The sequence below is a fragment of the Trametes versicolor genome (assembly GCF_000271585.1).
Source record: "Trametes versicolor FP-101664 SS1 unplaced genomic scaffold TRAVEscaffold_4, whole genome shotgun sequence".
NCBI classification, from domain to species: Eukaryota; Fungi; Basidiomycota; class Agaricomycetes; order Polyporales; family Polyporaceae; genus Trametes; species Trametes versicolor.
The window spans coordinates 1,825,958-1,849,256 of record NW_007360324.1 but is presented as its reverse complement, the minus strand read 5'-3'; the positions used below and the strand labels follow the sequence as shown (position 1 = coordinate 1,849,256).

The 23,299-nt window shown below is 57.0% G+C and overlaps 8 protein-coding genes and 1 non-coding gene across 9 annotated transcripts; 6 read left to right on the top strand and 3 right to left on the bottom strand.

The window, feature by feature from the left end:
• Positions 1–279: 279 nt before the first annotated feature.
• Positions 280–1,328, bottom strand: TRAVEDRAFT_165548 (ribosomal protein L15). The gene is made up of 5 exons (XM_008038683.1): positions 1,180–1,328; positions 964–1,127; positions 751–910; positions 512–698; positions 280–455 (listed from the first exon to the last, which is right to left on the bottom strand). Exons 1-5 carry the CDS (start codon positions 1,267–1,269, stop codon positions 316–318), a joined length of 741 nt encoding a protein of 246 aa, XP_008036874.1. The 5' UTR covers positions 1,270–1,328; the 3' UTR covers positions 280–315.
• A 164-nt stretch (positions 1,329–1,492) lies between these two features.
• On the top strand, positions 1,493–5,338 carry TRAVEDRAFT_165543 (Metallo-dependent phosphatase). Its single transcript, XM_008038682.1, has 14 exons — positions 1,493–1,836; positions 1,892–1,912; positions 1,974–2,014; positions 2,071–2,189; positions 2,254–2,397; positions 2,457–2,466; positions 2,526–2,832; positions 2,884–3,041; positions 3,100–3,365; positions 3,422–3,828; positions 3,889–4,744; positions 4,798–4,897; positions 4,953–5,044; positions 5,098–5,338. Exons 1-11 carry the CDS (start codon positions 1,563–1,565, stop codon positions 4,410–4,412), a joined length of 2,271 nt encoding a protein of 756 aa, XP_008036873.1. The 5' UTR covers positions 1,493–1,562; the 3' UTR covers positions 4,413–4,744; positions 4,798–4,897; positions 4,953–5,044; positions 5,098–5,338.
• Positions 5,339–5,492: 154 nt separating this feature from the next.
• TRAVEDRAFT_165540 (telomeric DNA binding protein) lies at positions 5,493–8,834 on the top strand (the record flags this gene model as incomplete). The annotated part of the gene is made up of 6 exons (XM_008038681.1): positions 5,493–6,156; positions 6,209–6,667; positions 6,723–6,806; positions 6,858–7,526; positions 7,580–7,709; positions 7,757–8,834. The coding sequence occupies 6 exons, from the start codon at positions 5,493–5,495 to the stop codon at positions 8,832–8,834; spliced, it is 3,084 nt and encodes a 1,027-aa protein (XP_008036872.1).
• A 149-nt stretch (positions 8,835–8,983) lies between these two features.
• TRAVEDRAFT_t60 lies at positions 8,984–9,059 on the top strand. Its single transcript has one exon. It is a non-coding gene; the product is annotated as a tRNA-Gly (tRNA).
• A 136-nt stretch (positions 9,060–9,195) lies between these two features.
• Positions 9,196–11,586, bottom strand: TRAVEDRAFT_57804 (MFS general substrate transporter). The gene is made up of 13 exons (XM_008038285.1): positions 11,241–11,586; positions 11,101–11,169; positions 11,018–11,046; positions 10,920–10,962; positions 10,795–10,861; positions 10,676–10,735; positions 10,543–10,609; positions 10,367–10,487; positions 10,071–10,302; positions 9,988–10,012; positions 9,846–9,934; positions 9,688–9,789; positions 9,196–9,617 (listed from the first exon to the last, which is right to left on the bottom strand). The coding sequence occupies exons 1-13, from the start codon at positions 11,463–11,465 to the stop codon at positions 9,220–9,222; spliced, it is 1,527 nt and encodes a 508-aa protein (XP_008036476.1). The 5' UTR covers positions 11,466–11,586; the 3' UTR covers positions 9,196–9,219.
• A 912-nt stretch (positions 11,587–12,498) lies between these two features.
• Positions 12,499–14,725, top strand: TRAVEDRAFT_165537 (MFS general substrate transporter; the record flags this gene model as incomplete). Its single annotated transcript, XM_008038680.1, has 11 exons — positions 12,499–12,708; positions 12,812–12,951; positions 13,002–13,041; positions 13,095–13,215; positions 13,272–13,370; positions 13,420–13,544; positions 13,606–13,747; positions 13,804–14,056; positions 14,115–14,177; positions 14,241–14,523; positions 14,582–14,725. 11 exons carry the CDS (start codon positions 12,499–12,501, stop codon positions 14,723–14,725), a joined length of 1,620 nt encoding a protein of 539 aa, XP_008036871.1.
• A 354-nt stretch (positions 14,726–15,079) lies between these two features.
• TRAVEDRAFT_165536 (uncharacterized protein) lies at positions 15,080–16,816 on the top strand. The gene is made up of 2 exons (XM_008038679.1): positions 15,080–16,248; positions 16,307–16,816. Exons 1-2 carry the CDS (start codon positions 15,157–15,159, stop codon positions 16,610–16,612), a joined length of 1,398 nt encoding a protein of 465 aa, XP_008036870.1. The 5' UTR covers positions 15,080–15,156; the 3' UTR covers positions 16,613–16,816.
• A 221-nt stretch (positions 16,817–17,037) lies between these two features.
• Positions 17,038–20,396, bottom strand: TRAVEDRAFT_57800 (glycoside hydrolase). The gene is made up of 15 exons (XM_008038284.1): positions 20,161–20,396; positions 19,906–20,103; positions 19,767–19,852; positions 19,645–19,717; positions 19,475–19,591; positions 19,196–19,408; positions 18,825–19,143; positions 18,723–18,773; positions 18,025–18,668; positions 17,910–17,966; positions 17,609–17,856; positions 17,429–17,518; positions 17,297–17,361; positions 17,192–17,229; positions 17,038–17,129 (listed from the first exon to the last, which is right to left on the bottom strand). Exons 1-15 carry the CDS (start codon positions 20,345–20,347, stop codon positions 17,107–17,109), a joined length of 2,409 nt encoding a protein of 802 aa, XP_008036475.1. The 5' UTR covers positions 20,348–20,396; the 3' UTR covers positions 17,038–17,106.
• Positions 20,397–20,861: 465 nt separating this feature from the next.
• TRAVEDRAFT_70945 (DUF537-domain-containing protein) lies at positions 20,862–22,970 on the top strand (the record flags this gene model as incomplete). The annotated part of the gene is made up of 4 exons (XM_008038678.1): positions 20,862–20,907; positions 20,965–21,192; positions 21,244–21,905; positions 22,474–22,970. The coding sequence occupies 4 exons, from the start codon at positions 20,862–20,864 to the stop codon at positions 22,906–22,908; spliced, it is 1,371 nt and encodes a 456-aa protein (XP_008036869.1). The 3' UTR covers positions 22,909–22,970.
• Between the last annotated feature and the right edge of the window lie 329 nt (positions 22,971–23,299).

Genomic DNA, 23,299 nt, shown 5'->3' with positions numbered 1-23,299 from the left:
TACATGGCTATATTTAACCACGAGCTCGCACCTGTGACGCACACTAGCGGGTTCCGGAAGCCGGCAAGGTCAGCCCCCGATGCGGCGGAGGATAGACGGCCAGGCGGGGCGTTACGCAAAGCGTAGCGTACCAGTGGTGGGGGAGTGAAGTGGAAATCTTGCATCGGAATACAAACGGCTGCCGACGTCTAGACTGCCGACATACCGAACGGCGTGACCATATCATCATCGGTCTAACACCGACTTGCGCAAATGCGCCGTCCAAGAGCGAAGGCATTAAGATTAACAACGGGCATATATGTAATATGAGGTACTCTACTTGGCCTTCTCGTACTCCTGCGTCTTGAAGGCAAGAAGTTGCTTCGAAAGCTCGCGCCACCGGTCCTGCCCCAAAGGCATCTTCGACAGTGCCGTGGGTGACAGGTAACCCCGATTCTGCCAGGAGGTATACCAGACTGAAAGTATTCAGCGTCACTAATGCAACTTAAGCATATAGAGGAGGGAAACGCACGAATATCGGTCTTCCGTGTAGGCGCAGCATCCGTCCGGTCTGTCCTGCCCTTCACACAATCCTTGAGAGCAAGGTCGTTGTAATACTGGCAGAAAACACTCCCGCCCGCCTTCTCAACAGCACGGATAGCACTGCGCGACGCTCGCGAGGGAGTGATGTGGATGGCAGTCTTGAGATATTCCGAGCCCTGAGGAGACGGATTGAGTGTGGGACGTGACGAATTGAGCGGGCACACTCACGCTGCCCAGGAGCTTAATACCGTCGTGGACATTGTGAACGCAGCCGCTCTCAAGTAGTTCCTTCGCAGTGATAGGCTTCTCCGGCGAAGACGTGAGGCGCCCCTGGTCTATCCAGTGCTGAATACGGTCAAGGTTCACGGGCGCAAACATCTTGTTGTTCCTGTGTCGTGGGTTTGAGGATGGCGGAGGGTTGCGAGGAAGAGAAACACGCACTGGTTCACGAAGCCTCTCTTCGGGAAGAGCTTGACGATGGGTGTCTGACCACCTTCGAAGCCAGCCTTGGGCTTGCCATTTCCTGCACGCGCCTTCTGACCCTTGTGACCGCGACCTGAGGTCTTACCAAGACCAGAGCTGCGACCGCGACCAAGACGTTTTTGCTAGACGCAATGTGAGAGAAGGGGAAGTGCAAGGTGCAAGGGAAATCCATACCGTGGACTGCGAGCCGGTCGCAGGGGACAGGTTGAAGAGATGGACGCGACCAGAGGTCGCTTTGAAGCGAGCAGCCGCCACGGAGGACATGTCGCGACGATGCAGCCCTGAGCAGAGGGGTGGCAGAGCAGCAGTAGTCGCTGAAGATGTGGACGTCGAGGTCAAGCTGGTGCGTCGGGCGCTGTACGAAACGGCTTGCAGTAGACGCCCATGCCGCCGGGCGCGTCTGTCACCCACTCATTACTTTCGAGCGCGCAGGACGGGCCCTGGGTCCGGCCCTCCATGTGCACCGAGATATATTTGTTACCACTCGATCTTCCTCTCTTACCAGCCTGATTCTCTAGCACTGGCGACTACGGCTGCCTGCGAGAACTGAAAGATCCATGGCGACCCTCAACTTCCTGCACTTCAACGATGTCTACCGGGTCCAGCCATTCAAGCTGCAGCCCAAGTCCCCGGAGACTATAGACGTCACGCAGTGGACATCGATGCTGGATGAGATTCGCGACCAATGGCCGTTGAGGCCTGACGGGAAGAGAGATGGCCTGGTGCTCTTCTCCGGGGACGTCTTTAGCCCCTCTGTTGAGAGCTCAGTTACAAGAGGAAGCCATATGGTCCCGGTCATGAACGCCATCGGACCAGACATCTCGCTTACAGGTGTGCAGCGTGCTTCTGAGCGGCCTACATGACGCTGATCTTCCCTCGTCCGCAGGAAATCATGACTTCGACTTCGGTAAGACCGCACTGTCCCCTCGGGGCTTACGCTCATTTCAATGCGGGACGATCGTTCACAGGCTACCCGCATCTCTCCAAGCTCATACAAGACACGAACTATGTTCGTATACATTCCCACACTAGTGCCCAAGCTATTCGTATTGATTCCGTGCCTAGCCATGGATTCTCAGCAACATCATCGACAGCGAGACGTCCCGCGTTCCAGAACACCTACTTGAGTTCTACGTCTTCGAGCGCTCGGACGTTCGCATTGGCGTTATTGGCTTGGTCGAAAAGTAAGCAGAGTCGTGCGGAATCTTTCACGGGACCTTTGTCTGAGGTTGAGGTGTCTTGCGCTAGAGAATGGATAGCAACAGTCTCGACATGGCCGTCAAATTTCAAGTACAAGGATATGGCGGAGGTCGCCATAGACTTGTCGAGACGTTTGCGAGACCCTGAAGGTGAACACAAATGCGATTTTATCATCGCACTCACCCATGCTAGGTACGCCGAGCACGCATGAGCGTACGGCGGTCAACTAACCGCTGGTGTGTATTATTCAGGGTACCAAACGTCAGCGAACAGAAAGTTCTCGATACGTATACTTTCCATTGACAGGCGGACTACTATAGGACATCAAACTCGCCAAGAGCATTAACGCATTGTCTCCCTCCGCCCAAGAGAGCCAGTCCATAGAGAACATCCATGGCGCAGACATAATATTCGGCGGTCACGATCATCTGTACTACGTCTCGCGGGGCGTCACCTCCTGGGAAGGCTATGACCTGGATCAAGAAGTATTAGGCGGAGAGGAAGACCACGGAGATGTCCTTGTCGTCAAGAGCGGCACGGACTTCAGAGATCTTAGTGAGATTGCTTTGGAACTCGCAGACACGCCCGAAGGTAGCATTAGGAGGAAGGTGATCAAAACCATCAGAGGTGCCATCCATTCCGTCGCCCAAGATTGAATTGTCGCTAATTGACTTACAGGAAAGCACCACGAAACCAAGCCTGGGTCAAAAAAGAGCGAACGAGTCGCGAAGCTGCTGGAGGACCTCTTGTCTTCCGTTTCTTCTGCGCTCAAGGCACCGGTATGTAAAACAGACGTCGAGCTCGATGTTCGCTCCTCTATCATCCGTGTACAAGAGGTAGAGAGACACTTGCACATCGTGAGCGTTCATTGGCATGCTCACGACGGCCTCATAGACGGTAGCAGCAAATTGGTTCGCAGACGTTCTACGACACGCATACGACGATGCCCTCTGTCTGCAGACCGGCGGCGGCTCGGACGGCGTCTTCATCTGTGCGGGTACCCTCCGTGGCGATTCGATTTACGGCCCTGGTGTTGTCACCCTTGGCGATATTCTGGAGATCTTGCCCTTCGAGGACCCTATCGTAGTACTTGAGCTTGACGGCGAAGCCATCTGGGCCGCGCTTGAAGCCTCCTTGGAGACGTGGCCGGCACAAGAAGGGTGCGTGAAGACTATTGAATTGCCTTTTCATCGCTCTCACTGACTCTCCCCTCCAGACGGTTCCCCGTCATTTCGGGGTTCCGCGTTTCGTGGGACTCCCGTCGCCCCGCAGGCCAGCGCGTCCTCGGCGTATGGCTACTGCAAGAACCCTCAGGCGGCAGTACGAACACGACCCCTTCGCACAGCGGTACCGCATCTCCCATAATGTCGCAAAGTAACTCTGCAGCGTCATCGAAGACCAGCCTCCTGCAGTCCGCAACGAGCGCCATGGCTCAGTCCTCCGCGACGCTCGTCGACGGGGACCCCATACCGCGCGTCAAGGGCGGGCGGAAGTACAGCATCGTCACGCGAGAGTACATGGCACAGGGCCATGACGGCTTCCTGCCGCTCAAGGGAGCCAAATACCTCGTTGACGACGAGAGCGGACAGCTGATGAGCGCTATCGTGCGCAAGTACCTTCTCGGTGAGCTGCCTTCATATATGCGCGAAGCATCATGGTGTAACCTAACGTGCGCTCTTGCAGGGTGTCGGTTCGTCAACCGGCTATCGCGCATGGCAAGTATGCACCACGTCAACCTCCTCGACCCTGAGACTACCAATCTCGTCTCGCGTGAAAAGGCACGCCAGGCGCACACCAGCGCCACGCACCGCTCACGCTCGAAATCCCGCGACCGCTTGTCAGCCATCCGATCGCTGAGCCCGGTCAAGAAGGACAAGGGCAACACCACGCCGCGTGCGGCGAGTCCTGTGCAGCGCGCAAAGAGCCCCGCGGGGCGTATCGGGGACATGTGGCGGCGCGTCGCGGGGATCGCGCTGCGCTGGTCGCGCGGACACTATCGCGACCACCTGCGGGTGACGGGGCGCGAGCATATGAGCGACGTCGACTGCTTTGACGGTGACCGGATGCGCAAGGGGGAATTTGGGGGCGACCAGACGAAGCAGCAGGAGAAGGGACAAGGGGCCGAGGAGCTGAGCGGGGCGGAGGAGGATTTGGTCACCATTCACCCAGTTGTGGATGGAAGATTGAAAGACGAAGGTAGGAAATGAATATACGTATGACGCATGAACGGAAGAAGTTGGAGTAGTTTGTATGTCGGAATGTGATATCGCGCTAATTTTGTCTGAATGGCGAGGTGGGCATGATACATATACAGCTGTTTGGTATTACACAGAGACGGCGGGGCGTAAGTGAGGCAGGTAGGGAGTGTAAGGCCTTCGCGAGAAAGTCAATGCGAATCGCGCGTCGCTTCCCCGTTAATGAGGGGTTACTGGTGGGATTTCCGGTACAGGGACGGTTGGTGCAGGATCACCGGTAACTGCGCGGGCGTAGTGCGAGACAAGTCCTACAGCAGACCCGATACCCGCTCCACCAAGAATCACTGCAAATTGTGAGTGAAAAGAAACTCCACCGAGAGGTCAAGGTATCACGTACAATTTAGACTCGACGCTCGTTTCCAGAAGAGGGCAGGTGTGATGACTGCGAAGAGAATACCTCCGATGGTTGAATGGTCATCTGCTCGAATGGATGAGGTCTGAGGATGGATGGGTTAGCAGGTTCTTTTATGGGGAGCTGTGGCATATACGTACGTTGTATGCCGCGTGCAACCTGCGGATTCTGACCTTCTCTCCGTTAGAATACGCTGAGCGAACGTACTCGAAAGCTCCTCCACCAAGGACGCCTGTAGCCCCCGCTTGTAAGGCCTCGCACCACAACCCGAAAGAACGCACATACCAGCTGAGCCTCCTATCCAGGTAGCGCGTAATAGGCGATTCACAGATATGTGCGAGCGACCATAACGAGTGAGCGCGAAGACGGTGTACGCGGGAGGAGTGAGCAGAGATAGCAGCTGGTAGCCCTTGGTCATGCCCCTCCGCACGAAGAACTCGACATCCGCATCATGCGCTTGAGGCGTCGCGGCAACGGCGAAGTTGTCCGACATATCCGTGGTTTGCAAGGTGGTGGTCGAGAGCGTTGAGAACGATGAGGTCAGAGGCGCGCGGCGCGTGAGGCGGCAGCGCGCGAGGGAGCGGGCCGCGCGACCGCGCAAGCCTTCGCTGACTGCACCTCTTCTTGCCTCCGTTCCACCACCACCGCGTCGTCTGCAGCTAGTTTCGCGAAACTTGGTCATGTCTGCGGAGTATAACGACGCGACGCTCGCGCAGATTCGCGAGGTTATCTCGCGCCTCCAATCACCCATTCCTGACCTCTCGACGTTGCTTCCCCTCCTGGCTGCCCCACTTTCCTCCATAGGAGTTCTACCACCGCGCTTCGGGATACACAACACATCACCAATCCCATATAATGCTCTCAATATTCCCCGACACGCGCCACTCTTGCAAAGAGCGCTTCTGGAACATGTCATACCGGTTTGGGAGCCGGAACTATTGCAGGAGGACGCGTACGGACTGGTCGAGCAATACTTCTGTCCCGATGCTATGACATTCTCTTCGCCTTCGGCTAGGCAGCTAGCGCTGTACGCCTATTCAACACTCCTATCCATGCCGATGAAAGACTACTCCATTCGCTTGCTTGCTAAGCTTGCGAAGGCCTATCCGATCGACGTCCTGCACACCATTCTATTCTCAGGAAACAGCGGTGTATTGTATGGGAGACACTCTATGACCTGGGAAGACTGCGTACGGAACGTGCTCGCGGTCCCTGCTAAAGTCGCGAACTACATGGAAGAAAGGCGCGACTTGCCGCCTGCCTTGGAATATGGGTCATTCTTCGCGGATGTGAGTATACGCACAGAACAGCTAATATATGTATCCCAAGCCGAACGCTCGCAAGGTGAGAGATCTACAGATGCTCTATTGAGAACAGTTGACGAACGACCCTGTAGACAAAATATCTTCCATAGCATACCTGCTCTCTAAGCTAGTGAACACTGGGGTGTTCTCTTCCTCTGTGCCTACATCTCCCGCACAACCTTCGTTCTTCCAGGCTACCCTGCCGACAATTCGGTCCCGTCTTTTATACGACAATGGCGACTATTCTGCCTTCTGGACAAAACTTCTCACCTCGCTGCCTTCGTCGATGACTCTGAGGTCCATCCTGACTTCGTTGCTCACACACCTGACGCCGATACCTATAGTGCTCGATAATAGTGTGCGCTCCCGCAGGCTCATTACTCGTGAGGCACTACTGGTAAAGCGTTTGGTCGGCCTTCTTCATAAGGACAACCCGGAGCTAGTAGACTGTTTCAGTGCAGTAGCTTTTGGGCGCAATTGGGATGAAGGCCACGCGCGGATATTTGCTTGCTGGGCTGCTGGTGCACAGAAGGACAGCAGAGATCGAAAAGGTGCTTTCCGTTAGGTTCTTTTTTAGTGACACACTCATCTCACCGTCTAAACCAGCTCTCGACGTTCTTCTTGCCAAGGCGGTAGACATTTGGACAGATGCGGACCATGTCCGGCACTCCCTACTTTCCCAACACAAATGTAAGGGTTTGTAGGTGGGGTCATGTAAACTCTCGTTGATCGGAACTACAGACGTCACGTCTCTGCTGCTCGTCACCCTAAAATGCTTTCCTTCGCCAAGTCCGGCGCATGACATGGCCCTCTCACCGTCGTTCGTGCAGTCCGTCTCAACGTATATCTCCCACTTGGACCCATCAGTCCGTCGGTGCGGGTCGATGGTAGCGGAGGAAGTCGCTCGCGCTGCGGGGAAATCGCTAGACTTTGGCGACTGGGAAGGAGACGACCCCGGAAAGGCATGGTGTCGACAGTTGCGGGATCTCCTCAAGGAGTGCGACGCAGATGTAGACCAAACAACCGAGCCGGAAAGCGAACTTCCAACATCCCCAGAGGCGCACTCCACGCCAGCAGACACTGAAGAGTTCCCCCAGGCCAAGCTCGCGGTTGTAGAACCTTCGGGGTACGACTCGGACGATTCTGTCACCGGATACGCCTCCCCTTCTTCCTCACGCTCGGCGTCGCCAACACCGTCCGAACTGGAAGAGGTTGAGCGTGACCCAACCATACGGGTGGGCGTGAAGAAGGTTCCGCGGCCGGTGTATCTTGCGCAACTTGGAGAAATGCTACGGCCCACCGGCGGCTTGCAAAGCGGAGACGAGCAACTACAGGCCACAAAAGTCGAAGTCGGGCTTGAGGTTGCGGAAGAACTGATCAGGCGGAAGAGTGGTTATGGCACCGAACTAGGTATATCGAGTATGTCTCTCGATGTGACACAGCGCTGACAACATGTTTATTAGAGGAAAATGCGGTCAATCTGGCGCATGGGCTCATGGGTCTTCAAGACAACTATGACTTGGAAGGTTTCGACCAAAAGCGTCAAGCTGCGTTGAACGCTCTAGTCGCTTGCTGTCCCCGCAAGGCAGCACCGTACGTGCCCGATTCCCTGAATAAGCGACATGCTGAGTCTTTTACAGTGCTATCATTGAAGAGTTTTTCAGGAATCAGTACTCCACCGATCAACGCTTCGTTATGTTGAACGCCCTTGCTCTGGGCGCACGAGAGCTCGCCTCTTTGCCTGTGCCTGACCTGCCTGGTCGTCAGGCGTTGTCAAGCGAGAAGGTCGCCTTTCCTAGCAAGCGTCTTCCTCCTGCCCAGCATAACAAATACCTCACCACTGGTGACCAACTCAGGACAAACGACCCCGTCCAATTTCTATTGGAGGGGATCAGCCAGCAGGCTATCGACAAAGGCAGAGATGCGACAGCAGACAAGGTGCCCGAGCTCGTCCGCGAGCGCAATCTCCGCGTCCGCCCCTCATCCAAAATTGCCGAAGTCCCAGCCACCACGCCCTCCGCGCACGCCTCCCTGATGCGCCAGCTCGCGGGCACTCGGCACCCCAAGCGCACGACGTTTACCGAGGTCGCCGCCGAATACTTCATCTGCCCCTTCATCAACCGCTTCTGGCTCTTCCTCCGAGACGAGCAGACGCGCGAGGCGCGCACTGCACAGCAGCCCGTCCTGCATCGGTACACCGGCGCAGGCACCGGGCTCGTCCTCAGCGCGCTCATCCTCGGCCGCTTCCTCGAGACCCTCGCCGTGCTCGTGCATGCGGCGCGCAACGCGCGCGAGTGGCTCGCGGTCATCGCCCCGGACGCGCTCGAGCTGGCGCTCACCCTCGGCACGCGCCCGCTTTCCCGCGGAGAGGGTGCGGACGACGACGCTGGCGCAGGCGAGGACGGTGCGGGGTCGGCGGGGCCCAAGCAGAGCAAGGAGGCCGCGCTGCTCACGGCGGCGCTGGAGCTGGTGCTCATTGTGCTCGACGGGTGCCTCGACCTCGACGGCGGAAAGTCGCTTGGCCTCGAGCATACCGCATCGCTTCTGGGGGCGGGCGAGTGGGCTGGAAAGGTGTTAGGGGGGCTCGAGGATGGTGCGAAGGTTCTCGGCGGAGGGGGTGTGCAGGAAGTCCGGTTGCGCCGTGCTGCTGCAGGGGTGGTCCTCAAGGTCGATGAGCTGACTTCGCAGTGGAGGCGTTCTATGGTAGATATGGCATGATATAGCACTGGCAAAATAAAAACCATACGACTCCGAGCATGCGTGGACCTAAGGCCCCCCTAAGGCTCCCCTTGGGCTCTCCTGATTATATTACAGGGGCATTCACAGTAGTCATGCAACATATTGTAGACAGACACACTCTGCAGAAAGCATTAATGGGGTAGTGGTATGTAACCTGGGGTCGTTGCCATCGACCCGCCGGGGGTTCGATTCCCCCTTAATGCACTCATAAAATCATCATGCAGTTATTTTTTACCCCTTCACGTATTCGACGTCGTGTAACATGTTAACGCCCTTAAGATAGCACCCCCGGAACACCGCGTACGCAGACGCGTATGAAAAGCTCGCACGAATTATTGGGGGGGAACCTTAGGTAAATGTGCCTTTACAGTACATACGAGAACCAAACACTATCATTCCGCAAAACACGACCCGGAGCCTCCGCCACCTCCGCCTCCTCCCCTCTCGACTTCTCCCTCCTACGGTTCTCCGCCACGAGCCAGCGCACATTCCCCACCGCACACGCGAAGATGCCCAGCTGGAACGCGAGCAGCACCGCCGCACCCACGGTATACCTTGGCGGCGTGGAGAGCGCGCCGAGCACCCACGCGGAGACGAGCGAGCCGACGTTGGACATCGTCGAAAGGAGTGCGAGCGCGGTCGCGCGGCGCAGCGCCGGGGCGGTGTTGTTGGCCATCCAGGCGCCGAGCGCGGGTGCGATGCAGTACGAGCCCGGGACGAGGAGGAAGAGCGAGAGGTAGCGGATGGGGTTGATGTATGAGCCTGTGTGGGGCGGGGAGCGGCGTTAGAGGGGCGGGGGGTGCGGTAGAGCATGGGAGAGTGGGTGACTTGCCTAGGAAGATGGATAGGCCGATTGCGGCGATTGTGGAGAAGGAGATGATCGAGAGGCCACGACGGGCGTAGCGGTCCGCCAGGAAGGAGGTCACGACCGAGACTGGCCGACATGAGTTCTAGCAGGGGAGAGTTGCATCAAGAATGAAGTAAACTTACAGACAGCTGTTACTGCAAAGGGCGGGACGCTCATGAGCTGGGCTCGCGTGCCCGCATATCCTAGCCCCTTGACTATGCTTGGGAGGAAGCTGTTGGAAGATGAGCTCGGATGGTCAAGCTTCGATGCGGATGAAAGCCGCACTATGCTAGTCCCGAAACCGTTGCGCCTGTAAAAAGCAAACTCAATATGAGACAGCAAGCAGGAGATCCTTCGTATATGCGTACCGTTGAAGAAACCCGACAGCGCGATGAGGATGACATGCGGCTGGAGGAACGCCCTGCCAAATTCCGTCCAGGTATAGTCCTTATCATGCTCGTCTACTAGCATGATGCCGTCGTCGTGTAGGGTGCGTCTGATGATGCTCTTCTCTGCCTCGGTGAAGAACCGCGCAGAGGTCGGCGTGTTGGGCAGCATGAAGAACGCCGCGAATCCGTACAGTACGGTAAACGCCCCCTCCTGAGTGTCATGATCAGTATCGAATAATTATGTAGGGCAATCGTTTGCGAAGCCTGAGACTTACCAGGATGAAGAGCCATGCCCAACCAGGCTTTCCGCCCACGCCGTCCATCTTCACGATTGCTGCAGCGAGCAGGCCGGAGAAGGCACTCGCCAACGAGGTCGCCGAAAACAACAGTGCTATCCTGACAAACAAAGTGAGGGGCCTATGCAAGTTTAGGCTCTTCGCAGCATGCGCACCGCAGTTGAAGCTTCCGTTTCGGATAGAACGAAGATAGGTAGAGTACTATCCCGGGGAGCAGCCCACCTGCGGCGTACGCAACGTAGTCAGAAGATCACCGTGGAAGGGCGATGAAACTGGAACTAAGCAAACCTTCAAAAAGGCCTAGAAAGAATCTACAGACAAGCAATCCAGAATAGTTTCGGAGTAGCCCTATATGCGTACCCTCAGATCCTTGTTGAGGTGTGCGCACAGTGACACGGGGCGCCCACCTTGAAACGCGCATACCGCGCCCCATAGTACCACCATGCTCGGGAGCAATATCCGCGGACCTATAAGCTACCGACGCTGCTTGAGCAAAGTAGTTACACCAACGCTCACATCACCAGCTACCGACCTTCTGTAACGCATTTGTCGGGAAGTTGACGATTGTGTATGGTCTGCGGCATTGTATGTTGATTCATCGTGTGCGATTCTGACTCTCCTGACACCTACATTATCGTGATTGTCAAGGCAAAGCTGAACTGTATGCGGACTTGTTGGCACGAATACTCCTCATCATTTGCCTTAGGACTTGCCTGTTCATCTGAGATGCCGAGCTGCTCCTGGAAGCCCGCCACTCGCGCATTTCCTATATTTGAACGATCCTAGGGAACATGAACGTCATAAGCACTTCCCGCGCGATATTGAACTCTACTCTCTTTGGTAAACTACTCACCAGCGAGGACAGAAAGAACATCATTGTCGTTACGGGAAGCACTATGAGGTCCATCTTCGCCCAGACGCTGCTGTCGGAAGGCACTTGCAGGTCCCCATTGGCATCTTCAGTAGCAGGGCCTTCGGTGAGCGCGACGCGGTCGTCCTCGTTCTCCGTGCGATTCTCGCAAATAGAGTCAGCGTCAACAGACCTTACGGACTCCGCAGGCTCTATAACTGTCGACATCTTCGTTCAATGGCGAAGCCTGGGGACAGCCGCGAGTCACCACTGCCTCGGAATGGTGGCAATCGACGAGGACGTGGTCGACGTCGCACGGGAAGAACCGAAGTATGTACACTGCGGTCGCAGAGAAGACGGCCAGCGCCGTGTGTAAGCGAACGTTGATCTGCGACTCTTCTGATAAACCCTGTCAGTATCAGCTTTGCCACTCGGAGTTTGCTCCTTCTAGCTGGTTTATCGCGGGATTACTATACATCACAACAACGGAACTTGAAGCGAAGCTTAGCGGTTATGACGTCGTGAGCAGCGGTCTCGTCGAAGGTCTGATACATTTCGACGTTGTCCTCTAAACAGCATGTTAGGCATTCCGCAGCTCAGTTCTGTCGGCTTTCCTAGGCTTGTCTGGCATCTGCCACACCCCTGCCGAAGTTGGACTTACAGGAATGCTCTGGCACGAAGAGCAGCATGTGTCCTCAGGTGTCTCGCTGGAGATGCGCCGCATGCGCAGTCGGCGGCAGATGGGAGCCGCAAACCCAAAGAGGGTTTCGAGACGCCGGCGGCAGCGAGCGGCAATAGGCGGCAATGTCGCCGATCAAAGGGTTCGCCATCTTACATGGTACCTCCACGAGACTCTTAGTCTACAGTCTACACCCTTCGCTCAAGCCATCTCAAACTGACAAAAGCACCCTGATCATCTTACAAAGGTGACTCGCAGATTCGCAGAGCATCACGACATCGAATGGACGTATCCCGCGAGCTGAACAGTCGAAAACGCGCGGGGCAATCATGAGATCCCCCGGCTTGTCCGGCACACGTTCCCACCATGCCGAGCCCACCCATCCCCTGCCGACCTCGTTCCCTTTACCAATATACGGCCACCCACACGACTATATATACCCAACAGCATGTCTATGCCGAGCCATGCTCTGCGGCCGTCCCTAGCCCCGTCTCCGTCGGCTTACCGTGCTAGATCCCCGGCACACAGGCAAGAGGCGGACCACCAGCAGGAGGTTGTGTCGAGGACACCATGGCGGTTCCGATGTCGCAGCAGACGACGCTGCATGCTGCGGGCACTGACGAGGAGGCCGGCCACGTGCGGCGCGACCCCGCGCCAAGCGACAGCTGTCACGAAAAGAAATACGCGGGCGGTGGGACCCACGAGGACCCATACGTCGTCGACTGGGACCTCGGCGACCCCGAGAACCCGTTCAACTGGTCCAAAGACAGAAAATGGGCCATCACATTCCAGGTGGGTCCCCACCGGGTGTTCAACATCGCCTTCACTACGTACCGGCGGTAGGGGTGTTCATTTTACTGACATGTGTGCGCCGATACCCGCTTGGCGCTCATAGCTCGCGATGGCAACATTCTCCGTCTCGTTCTGCAGTAGCTGTTACTCGGGCGGATTGGCGTCAATGGATCGCGAGCTACACATCACGCAGGTAATAGGTATCCTCGGTGTGTCACTTTACGTCCTAGGTTTCGGGTTGGGGTAGGTGCCGATGCTGTCCAGATGCATGTTTCCCATCTAACCGCCCACAGTCCGCTTGTGTTTGCACCTCTCGGGGAACTCTACGGACGGGTCAGTCCACTTGCAAACTGCACTTCTCCTGGCGTGCGCTGACAGACATGAAGCGGATAGTATTCATAGTTACCGGCAGCGTGTTCACCCTCTTCCACCTGGGAGGTGCTCTTGGGCACAACACGGCTACAATTCTGGTTACTCGCGCCCTCGCGGGAATCTTTGGCTCAGCGCGTAAGTGTCCGTCCGATTAGGCCGACGCGTCTCTCCACTCACGCCCCATGAACTAGCACTCACAAATGCCGGTGGCGCGCTGAGCGACATGTGGATTGCGCGTGAGCGCGGTATTGCCGCAGCTCTTTACGGCACCGCGCCATGGATGGGGCCTGGTAAGCTCATGCCTCCTCACCGCACGCATGGCTGACCAATATTCTGTAGTGCTAGGGCCGATTGTGGGCGGCTGGATATCCGAGACGAGTCTCGGATGGCGGTTCGCGTTTTGGATCATGTTCATCGTGTCCGCGCTGAACGCGCTCGCATGCATATTCATCACGCCCGAAACGGTGCGTAGTGTTTATACATATAATAGTGTAGGGGCTGAGAGGCTGATCGATGCTGGTACAGTTTGGGCCTGTACTCCTTCGCCGAAGGGCACGTCGGTTAACGAAAGCATCCGAGGGCAAAATCGTGTACATATCCAAGCCCGACATCGGTCGCTCTCAGTCGATCAGACAGATCCTGCGGAGAGACATGGGACGCCCTTTCTGTATGTCTACTCTCAACATCCGAATGTCTGTAAAGCCCTCACTGACATGACCGTAGATTTCCTTGTCACCGAGCCCATCGTGCTCCTCTTCGCCATCTACATCGCGATCGCATATGCGACGCTATACGCCTTCTTTGCTGCCTACCCGATCGTCTTCCAGCGGCATCGGCTCTTCTCCGCGGGCGAGGGCGGCCTGGCATTCCTCGGCATTGGCTTAGGATGCATCATTGGCCTCGCTCTCGCCCCCGCACAAAATAGGCTGTACTGGAAGGCGATGGACCGCAACGGGGGTCGGACCATCCCTGAAGCGTGAGCAACTCCAGTCCAGCCAGTACACGGATGTACTCACTCTGTGGCTTATTTCCAGGAGGTTATATTTGCCCATGCTGGGAGGTGTTCTACTCCCAATCAGCCTCTTCTGGTTCGCATGGTATACACCTCCCCCCGCACTTTCACCTCCAACTTCCATGTCTCATTCACCGTTCCGCTGCAGGACGAGCGACCCGCCAGTGCATTGGATCGTGCCTGTGCTCGCGGGCACGCCGTTCGGGATGTCGTGCGCGATTATCATGCAAGGCCTGACGCAATACCTCATGGACACGTACTCAATCTACTGCGCAAGCGCGATCGCGTCGACGGTCGTGACACGCTCCGTTGTCGCGTTCATCTTCCCGCTCATCAGCCCTGCGTTGTACCGCCACCTCGGCGACGCGTGGGCGTGCAGCGTGTTCGCGTTCCTCGCGTCCGCGTGTATGCCCGTGCCATTCCTTTTCTACGTCAGTCATTTGTCGCCTATATCATGGAGAGCAGGCTGTGGCTGATAGCTTCCTCTAGCGATATGGGTCGTGGGTGCGGAGCAAATCGAAGTATGCGCTGCATGATGAGGCGCTCGTCGCCGCGGCGGATGTAAAGCCTGCGCAGGGGGTGGATGAGAAGAAGGGCGATTTGGTGACATCCGAAAAAGCTGTAGATCAATAACGAACGGTCATGACGCGTGAAATAGACGACCTCTAGATGGTACAGTATCGGGAACGTCTAAACGGACGTGGTAGACCAACGATCTGGTGGACCCAGCTCACCTGATGCACATTGGTTCTGCCTGACCATCGTATGTATACTCCAAATTTAAGGAGGAGGGGTGGCGGGATAATTCTACCGAAATATCCTTCGGTGAACGCCGGGGCACGGTCACGGGCAGCAGAGGCGCTGAGACGCGTCGGGCGCGCGCGTGGCAGTGGAAGTTTGGATTGCACTTCCAAGTTCCCTCAACGTGGCGAGCAGCGAGCGGCCGCCCGAGCACATTCCTTCCTTCTCAGTCCCTCTCAGTCGCCAGTCTCAACCTGTTCCAGATTAGTCCGCTCTACTGGATATCCTTCCCTTCCTTCCAGCCAACTCACGACCGCCACGCCATGGCATCCACCCTCACTTTGTCCGCACTCCCCTCCGACGCCTTCCTGTCCTCACTAGACGGCCCGCCACCCTCTCAAGATTTTAAGATGCACCAGGTGCCCGATGTGTTTGTCATTCCGCCGGAGGAAGAGCAGGAGGACAACCCGCCGTGGTGCGTGTTCGATGCGGCCGCTGCCGCCGCGCACGGGCTCTCTACCATCCCGGACATCGACACTCTCGATGTCGCGCTTGGCCTCCACCAGCAAATGGACAACCGTTCTCCGTCCTTTACCCGCCTCCACTCAAATGCGTCTCAGGAGACGATCATTATGCCCCACCGGGGCGCCGGCACCCTTCCGCGTTTGCATGACATCGACCTCGACATGGAGGATGGCCAGACGGACATTCGGAGTAGGGGGAACGGGAGTACGCGGAATAGGACGTACGATGACGAGGAAATTGTCGAGGTCGTGAAGGTCCGCCGGAGCGAAGGCATGGCCGACGTTGGCGACCGTACATTGAAGCTCAAGAAGTCGAGCACGTTCCGCGCCCGTGCGACACAGGCTCTGCGTTCAATCAAGAATGTCGGCAAGGGCTCCCGCCGCGCGACCGTGAGCGAACCTAAGCCCCTCATGAAGCTTGCACCGCACGCAGCGGACACCGTCCCGTCGCGCCATTCGTACCAGGAAGAGACACCAGTCAGCCCGGCGCGCGCGACATCTCCGACCATGAGCAGGCGGCGATCCATGACGCTTTCGCAGATGTTTGCATTCAAAGAGAACAGCAAGGAGAACCGGAGCGCTAGCAGACCAGCTTCACCCTTGGCGGACGAGCCATTGTCTCCAACATCGCCTTCGTACGACTCGCCGGTCGCTACGCAGCCCATGTCTCCGACCGACGTTACTGGATCGCATGCAAAACGGCTGCAGCCATCACCATCCCTGGAGGACTGCATGGCGACGCCCACACGGTCTCTCAGTCCAGGTGGGGACGACGACGGGTCAAAGCCAACACTTTCAAAGCGCAAGTCGTTCCGCCGCCGGCTGTCTGTTCTTGAACTCCAGAAGCTGTTCACGAAAGCCAGCGGCTCGTCAAATCCACAGCCAGATCTCGTATGTTATTTGTTTTGGTTGAAGTCATTCATAAAATTGAACTGACCCGCTCTGCTAGCAGGCAAGCGCCCCATCACCAACACCACCGGACGTCGACGAAGACCTCTTCTCCCCGTCTCTGTCCCGTCCGCTTTCCATGGACTCGACTGCAATGCTCTCGTCGTCGTCTTCGCGAAAGTCGAGCGTATCGTTCGGCGACACCCCGCAAATGTCCTCCCGGCCGTCATATACCTCCCAGCGGACCGTAAGCGGTAGCAGTGGCGTCGCGGACGTGATCTCGGATGAGGACCTGGAGATGCGTCTGGATTCGCTGCATTTCGACTCGTTGCATTTCGACCCGGATGAGATAATGAGTACGATATGAGCCTCGCCTTCCCCTTTTCACGTCGGTCCTCTTAATTTCCTGGATGGATGGACGCCCTGTACTATCCCTTCGTTCGCGTACGCACGGCCGGTATGCACATCCCGCCCTGCGCCTATTTCACACCACACCTGCATCCGGCTTCCGCATCTGCATCCACACCCACACCCTCACACTCACTTCCCTTAGTAGTATCCTTTGACACGCATACCCTTCACGACTGTCCATGCTTTCCCCACACGTCCTGCTCTCTGCTCGTTTCGTGTGCCATCCACGACGGCCCCTCTATGCCTAGCACCCTGCGCCCCCGCCACTGCCTCGCACACACACCGGCTGCGCCGTCGTCCCCTTCTTGGTTGTTCGCACTTGTAGACTCATCGTAAGCCGCGAGTTCCGGTTTCCACGCATCCGCACAGGGCGCGTTGTCCGCCAGAAATAAATTAACACGCCCGCGGGCACACGGCCAGCAGAGGGCGGCGCGCGCGATACAAGGACTACTAGTAGTACTTCTCCGAGATGACTGTGGGACGGGGAGCGCTGAGGTCAGCGATCCGCACAGCGCGAGCGGGGAGGAGCACCCACTGAGCGTAACGAGCGACGTCCATCCGGTGAAGGGGTGGCTGCACGCACACGGCCTGCGTCAGCACCCAGTATACCCTCGCCGAGAGAAGGGAAGCGCGAACATACCTCCTGCGGCCCTCGCCGGTGAGGGCGTCGTACTGCTCCCACACGTATCCCGTGCGGACGTACTCCTACATCGGGAGAGGGATGCGTATCAGCAGGCTGCGCGAACACAACGCCACAGGGCGGCAGACGCACCTTGTGCACATTGTCCACGACGTTCTTGCGCAGCTCCGCGTAGATCTCCTTCGCGCGCTCCTGGTACGGGCCCTCCTGCGCCGCGTACGTCTGTATACGTATGCACACAACCGGTCAGCCGCAGCCCCCTCGTCCGCGTAAGCGTAAGCGCAAAGGGGAAAGGGGAAAGGGAAGACGCGCCTTGTGCAGCGCGCTGAGCGCGAGGTAGTTCATCTGGATCCAGATCGGGCCCTTCCAGTAGTTCTCGCCCTGCCCGAACTCGGGGTGTGCGGCCGAGAGGCTGCGGAGCCCGTGTGGGGACCAGAGGTGCGCGGGGTCGCGGAGGAGGTCGAGGATCGCGCCGAGGTGCGGCGAGTCTGCGGGGAGCAGCGAGAGGAGGAAGGGGAAGAGCGAGAGGTAGCCCTTGTGGCAGACGTGGTAGGATTCGTCTGCGTGGGGCGCGTGTTAGGGTGTGCGTGTGGAAGGAGCACGGAGCACGGACCTTCGTCGTTCACGCCGACGTCGCAGTACATCTGGTTCTCCTCGTTCCAATGAAGGTCTGCGGAGCAATCGTAAGCCCGGTCATCCCAGTTGAACGTTACGCGATGCAGACGCACCGTCGATGTTCTCGATCGTAGCCTTCGCGATCTCCTCAAACGCGACCGCGTCGTCCGTCTCCCCGACGAACTCCGCAATGTCGCGCATCGTCTGCGCGAAGAACGCCATCCACGATATCAGGTCGAGGTGCAGCTCGCCCGCGCTCGGCGGCCCGCGCGGGTAGTCGTCCATCCCGCTCGTCAACACATGCAGCTGCGAGCGGCCGCGCCAGCGGAACGCCTCCGTGCGCGACCGTGCTTTGCGCCCGTACTGCTTGATCTGCCCGCGCTGCGTGCGGCGGAACCACTCGTAGTGCCGCTTGAGCGGCGCGTAGATCGAGCGCAGGTACTCGACCGCGAGCTCGGGATCGTCGAGGAAGCGACGCCCGGGGCCGCCGGTGGACGCATCGGAGACGCCGAGCGGGACTTGCGAGCCGAGGCCATAGTCGAGCCCGAGGTCCTGCTCGCTCGGCCCCTTTTGGGCGCGCAGGCGGTTGATGAACGCGGTGACGGCCATGGTGAGCGTGGGCGGGTTGGCGTTGGTGGGGACTTGGGTCTGGAACTCGGAGGGGACCCGGCTACGTGCTTCCTCACCGAGGATCTGTTCGCGCGCGACCCAGCCGTCCTCGTCGATGAGGTTGATCCAGTCCTTGAGGATTTCGAGGCTATGCGACATGATGTTAGCGGAACCAGGGACCTGCATATGTGAGAAAGCTAACCTCAAGTCATTATCCCACTCACCAATGTGGAGGAGATGGAAACCCTCGTCCCTGGAGGCAGGCTGTTACAAAAAGCTCCGTAGCAGAGTCGGATCTACGTACCAGTAGAAACCACGGGGGAAGAAACTTCTGCTCGGTGTCGCCGTAAGGAGCTCCCTCGCCGGTGCCAGAGTTGGGCCAGACTTCTCGCCAGCGTCCTCGCTATCTTCGTCCTGGTCCCACTCGTAGGCAAAAGACCTGTCCACAATTGACGGGCCGTAGAAATAACCAACACCTCCTATCAGGTTGGACGTGATAGCCTTGGAGAACGTTCTCAGAGACTCTGGGTCAGACGTCTCATACGCTGATACCGGGAAGACGGAGTCGAAACGGTCGTTATATGCGGCGGAGAGCGTGGCGAGGCCCTCATCCAGGACGTCAGCTGGAGGTACGTGTCAGCATAGAGTTCGGATGTATCTTCTGTGACACCTTACAACTGAGCTTCTGCTTCGCACTAGCGCTTTCGAAGAGCACATCAAACTGGAACGGCCCATCAAAGTGCTTCTGCACGGCAAAAAGGTTGCTACCAGAGTAGACTTCGTCGGGTAGCTGGAGAACGAACGCCGGATCTGGGAAACCCTTCGGCGTGTCCTTGTACGACGCAGCTCCTTGCTGTGCAGTTCGTACAATAGCTCCCTGGATTATCTCTGTGAATACCGTTACCACGGTAAGCTATTCGTGTTAGCGTCGTACGGTGTAAACGCGGTACCTACCTTTAGCTTGCCATACGGTACCGGCCGGTACGCGTGCACCCAAGAAGTGTGTCCGACCAAGTTTGTGCGCGAAATCATTCGCGTGCAGACCTTCCGTGATTAGGTTATTTTGAGGGCCTGTGCAAAACAGATTACGAAATGTATCAAACAAAGGTTTCGTGTGCACTCACCGTCGATGATGCGAATAGTAAAGTCATCCAGGTCGGGTGTGGATCCCGTGAAGCTTATGGGCCCCTTGATTCCCTGGAAAGAGACGTGAATGGGAGTTCAGGCTCCGCGGTAAATAACGGACGTTTTCGTCTTCCACGGTATCCATGTCAATCCCGCCCAGGCCCTCCATCCCGACGTAGAATACGGGGGAGACACGGGACTGCCGCGCTGAGGAAAGCAGTGAGAAATTGCCTTCTATTCCCCCTAATGCTCAGACTCACCTGGGTCAATAGGCTCTCCTTTGATTCTCGCTGCCCAACTGCCGCCATGTTCTCCTCCAGGCACCTTAAGGAACTGAGTTGTGATCTTGACGTTGTTCACCCCATCCTTGATGACCTGCTCTCCTCCTTCCCGCGCGTCATATTCAGTCCAGGAATACCCGTCAAGTCCGTCCCCTTGGTCACATGCGTGCCGTATCCCTGCGCAACACGCCTTGTCAGCGACACATCACGCACGCGTACAGACAATTGACGCACGAGTAATAGACTGGTAGTCTTGCGTTCCAAACCACGCCAGCCCGGTCATAACAGACTGTGGTAACCGTGGACGCAGCCCAAAGTACAGGTTCGGACGGTACGCGCCCCAGACCAGCGATTCCGAATCATTGGTCGGTTTTGAGAAAACGGAGGGTGCCAGAGGCAACAAGAGCCATAGAAGCCTCATGGTTTGAAGCTATTAGGGCGTGCCAACAGACTCCAGAGATGATCGTCGTCCGAGAGAGAGAAGGAGGTGTTACCATACACCCCGCAGCGCGCGAGAACGATCGGACGTGGCAGCTTGCTTAATCTAATCTTATCTAACCGAGCACAGTCCTTCCACTAAACTCTTCTTTTTTTATCACTCCTCTCTTAGCCTGACCCTACAAGCACACCTCCTCCAACCTTCTCTGTGTGCGTCACGTACCGCTGTCAACTCTCCGGTTGACATGATACACATCGCCTCAAGAAGGGAGAATGCACCCAGATATGTAGGGACATCCTCGAAATAATCAATCCACAAACAGAAAGCCGCAAACCTTATACAACAGTGCTTGGGAATCCGGCACTTCGGCGTACCGCTCATGCGCTCAACACTCAACATGTGGTCTAGAACTACCATACCTCTCCCTTGAACGACATCTGCAGGTCAATTCTCTTCGGTGTATCCCACCATTCTGTGAACCCAGTAGCTGCTCGGTATGAAGGACACATTCGACGAACACGTCGCCATCTTCTGGGACTATGGTGTGTACTACTACAGTTCATATAGCAACCACCGCGCATGACTGGAACAATGCGCAGAGAATTGTACACCGCCGAGCACTGGGCCTGGCTACGACGTCGTCAACAACATTCGCCAAATTGCGCTCGAGTACGGCAGCGTCAAGTTGTTCAAAGCGTACCTGGAGCTATCCGAGCAGTCGTCGTCGAAAACTATCGGGTTACGTTCCGAACTACAATCATGCGGGGTCTCCCTGACCGACTGCCCCCACAACGGAAGGAAGGATGTTGCGGACAAAATGATGATCGGTGCGTCCAGTGTCCATGGCTCGTGTGTACATGTGCTTATATCGGATATAGTGGACATGCTCACCTATGCAATCGACAACCCTGCACCGGCCACGGTGGTTCTCATCTCCGGGGACCGCGACTTTGTCTACGCCGTTTCTGTGCTTCGCTTGCGCAGATACCGTGTAGTCGTCGTCGCTCCCAACTCCGCCCACACGAGTCTCAAATCCCAGGCCTCCGTCGTTCTAGACTGGGAGGCGCATATTATGCGTAGGACGCTCCCCCGCCTACTAGCGCCCGAGGCAAATCTTCAAGCGCCTACGGATGACGTTCTGCATCGCTCTCCTAGACGTCCGCCTTTGACGTTTGGGGGAACGCTGCCGCCGGTCACCCCGAAGTCGCACCGTCGTCCGTCGTTCAGAGCGGCCGCTTCCGCCCCAATAGCCGGCTTGAACGGCGGTGCCGGAACTTCTGGTGGTGTGTCGTTCCAAGGACACCATCGGAGTTCCTCCGGGATCACGGACGACGGCTGTTTTCTCTCTGGTCCTGAACATATGGCGGACCGTCCATTCTACCCAGCCGCTGAGCGTCAGACTGTGATCCCGTCAGCCATCGAGGATGAGGATGATGAAGAAGAGGCCATATCCGCGGCTCGACAGTCGATACCTGACATTGTCGACGTGATAGAAGATTTACAGGGGAGGATAGGTGGAAATATCTCTACGTCTAAGCAGGTGCGTATACCACGCGGTCGCAGCTCTCCTCTAGTACCTGACGGATGCTCTATTGCTGTCAAATTGCATGAATATCTACTACTCTTGGATAGCATGAGATACCTGCTACCGCTGCTGAAGCACCTTCCCATCTTGTCCCTTTCAACCAGCCAGCACCTGTACCTGGAGGATATGTAAGTGTAGAAACCGAATCGTACCTCTGGGCAGCTGCTACATAAACTAAAAATGCGTTATATATACAGCAGAGTGCCTTGGGTTCCTCGCTGTCGAGCCAATCCGCACTGAGCAGTAGCTCCACGAGAGGCGACATGGAGGAACACGATCGGCCCTCTCCACCTGCAAATTCGACAGCACTCAAGGCGCCCCAACCCTGCACTGTTCCGTTTCCGGTATGCGTACCACCCTTTGTTCGCCCTGCGACGGTGGAGCCGATAACAAGGCTGTCAAGGTCGTGTTCACCTTCTCTGGTGGCCGCATCACCGCCTGAGCGTCCTACCCCATCACCCAAACCACCTGCCGTCAAATTGCCATCGAGCCGAGCCCATCGGCACACCTCCCCGTGGTTCAGGATACGCTCTCGCAATCCGCCGCAAAACAGGCACCGCAGCCCAGCCCTGTAGCAGTCACAGCGAGCGCAAAGGGCCTCGCGAGCGTCGATCCTGTAGTGAAAACACCTCTCGCACCGCCCGTACTGCCGCCCTCCAAAACTGTAATCATCCCAGATACGGTCGATTCCCCGCCGAAAGCACCCCGACTGCCCCTCCCGCAGAAATACGAGCTCCTTGTTCGCGTATTGAAGGAGTCTAAAGCACGTGGAGTCGAATGGGCCTCGCGCTCTCATGTCGGCGTACGGCTCAAGCAACTCGACCAGAAGGTCTACTCGAAGGCAGGCGTCACCTCGTTTAAGCAGTACACGGTCGCGGCTGCGGATGAAGGGATCGTGATTTTAGGGGGTTCCCAAGCTCAAGCATGGATCACTCTCAGCCCAGACTACGACGGTTAACGACACAGCTAAGAGCTTCCATCTAAGTATCCCACAAGGCCGAGCGCCGAAGCTGTGCTTCTAACGGCCACCTACTGTTTCATCTGCTCTGCTTTGCTATCTAGATTTGAGTATGTTTGTGACGGATTTCTCATCCAGTCTGGCTGCTGTATCTGCTGTAATTTATGTATCACTATAGGTGCGGCTATCCGACTAAGAATCTACCACTCCACCTACGCTTCATTCCACAACACCCATAGTATGTCGACGTTGCCATGATAGGTGACACGCCAAGTCCGGGCCCGTCTTGCCCATGTAATGGATGCTTCATGACCGACAGCGTACGACGTCTTTGGCAGTCGGTCAGGTAACTTATAAGTAGTGCGTAACCGCGTTCCCGGAGCAGGTTGTG

Excerpts from the sequence above, each read along its gene's own strand:
- TRAVEDRAFT_165548 (XM_008038683.1), bottom strand. The coding sequence starts at position 1,269 with ATGTCCTCCGTGGCGGCTGCTCGCTTCAAAGCGACCTCTGGTCGCGTC. Across the intron at positions 911-963 it reads AAGAGAGGCTTCGTGAACCA|GAACAACAAGATGTTTGCGC; the intron begins GTGCGTGTTTCT and ends CCCACGACACAG. Across the intron at positions 699-750 it reads GTATTAAGCTCCTGGGCAGC|GGCTCGGAATATCTCAAGAC; the intron begins GTGAGTGTGCCC and ends CCGTCTCCTCAG.
- TRAVEDRAFT_57800 (XM_008038284.1), bottom strand. The coding sequence starts at position 20,347 with ATGAGGCTTCTATGGCTCTTGTTGCCTCTGGCACCCTCCGTTTTCTCA. Across the intron at positions 19,144-19,195 it reads TGCGAAGCAGAAGCTCAGTT|CTGACGTCCTGGATGAGGGC; the intron begins GTAAGGTGTCAC and ends ACGTACCTCCAG. Across the intron at positions 17,519-17,608 it reads CGCTCAGCGCGCTGCACAAG|ACGTACGCGGCGCAGGAGGG; the intron begins GCGCGTCTTCCC and ends ATACGTATACAG.
- TRAVEDRAFT_165536 (XM_008038679.1), top strand. The coding sequence starts at position 15,157 with ATGGCATCCACCCTCACTTTGTCCGCACTCCCCTCCGACGCCTTCCTG. Across the intron at positions 16,249-16,306 it reads CAAATCCACAGCCAGATCTC|CAGGCAAGCGCCCCATCACC; the intron begins GTATGTTATTTG and ends CCGCTCTGCTAG.
- TRAVEDRAFT_165543 (XM_008038682.1), top strand. The coding sequence starts at position 1,563 with ATGGCGACCCTCAACTTCCTGCACTTCAACGATGTCTACCGGGTCCAG. Across the intron at positions 2,833-2,883 it reads GGTGATCAAAACCATCAGAG|GAAAGCACCACGAAACCAAG; the intron begins GTGCCATCCATT and ends ATTGACTTACAG. Across the intron at positions 3,829-3,888 it reads CGTGCGCAAGTACCTTCTCG|GGTGTCGGTTCGTCAACCGG; the intron begins GTGAGCTGCCTT and ends GCGCTCTTGCAG.
- TRAVEDRAFT_57804 (XM_008038285.1), bottom strand. The coding sequence starts at position 11,465 with ATGTCGACAGTTATAGAGCCTGCGGAGTCCGTAAGGTCTGTTGACGCT. Across the intron at positions 11,047-11,100 it reads TCGGCATCTCAGATGAACAG|TTCAGCTTTGCCTTGACAAT; the intron begins GCAAGTCCTAAG and ends GTCCGCATACAG. Across the intron at positions 10,303-10,366 it reads GGGCATGGCTCTTCATCCTG|GAGGGGGCGTTTACCGTACT; the intron begins GTAAGTCTCAGG and ends CATGACACTCAG.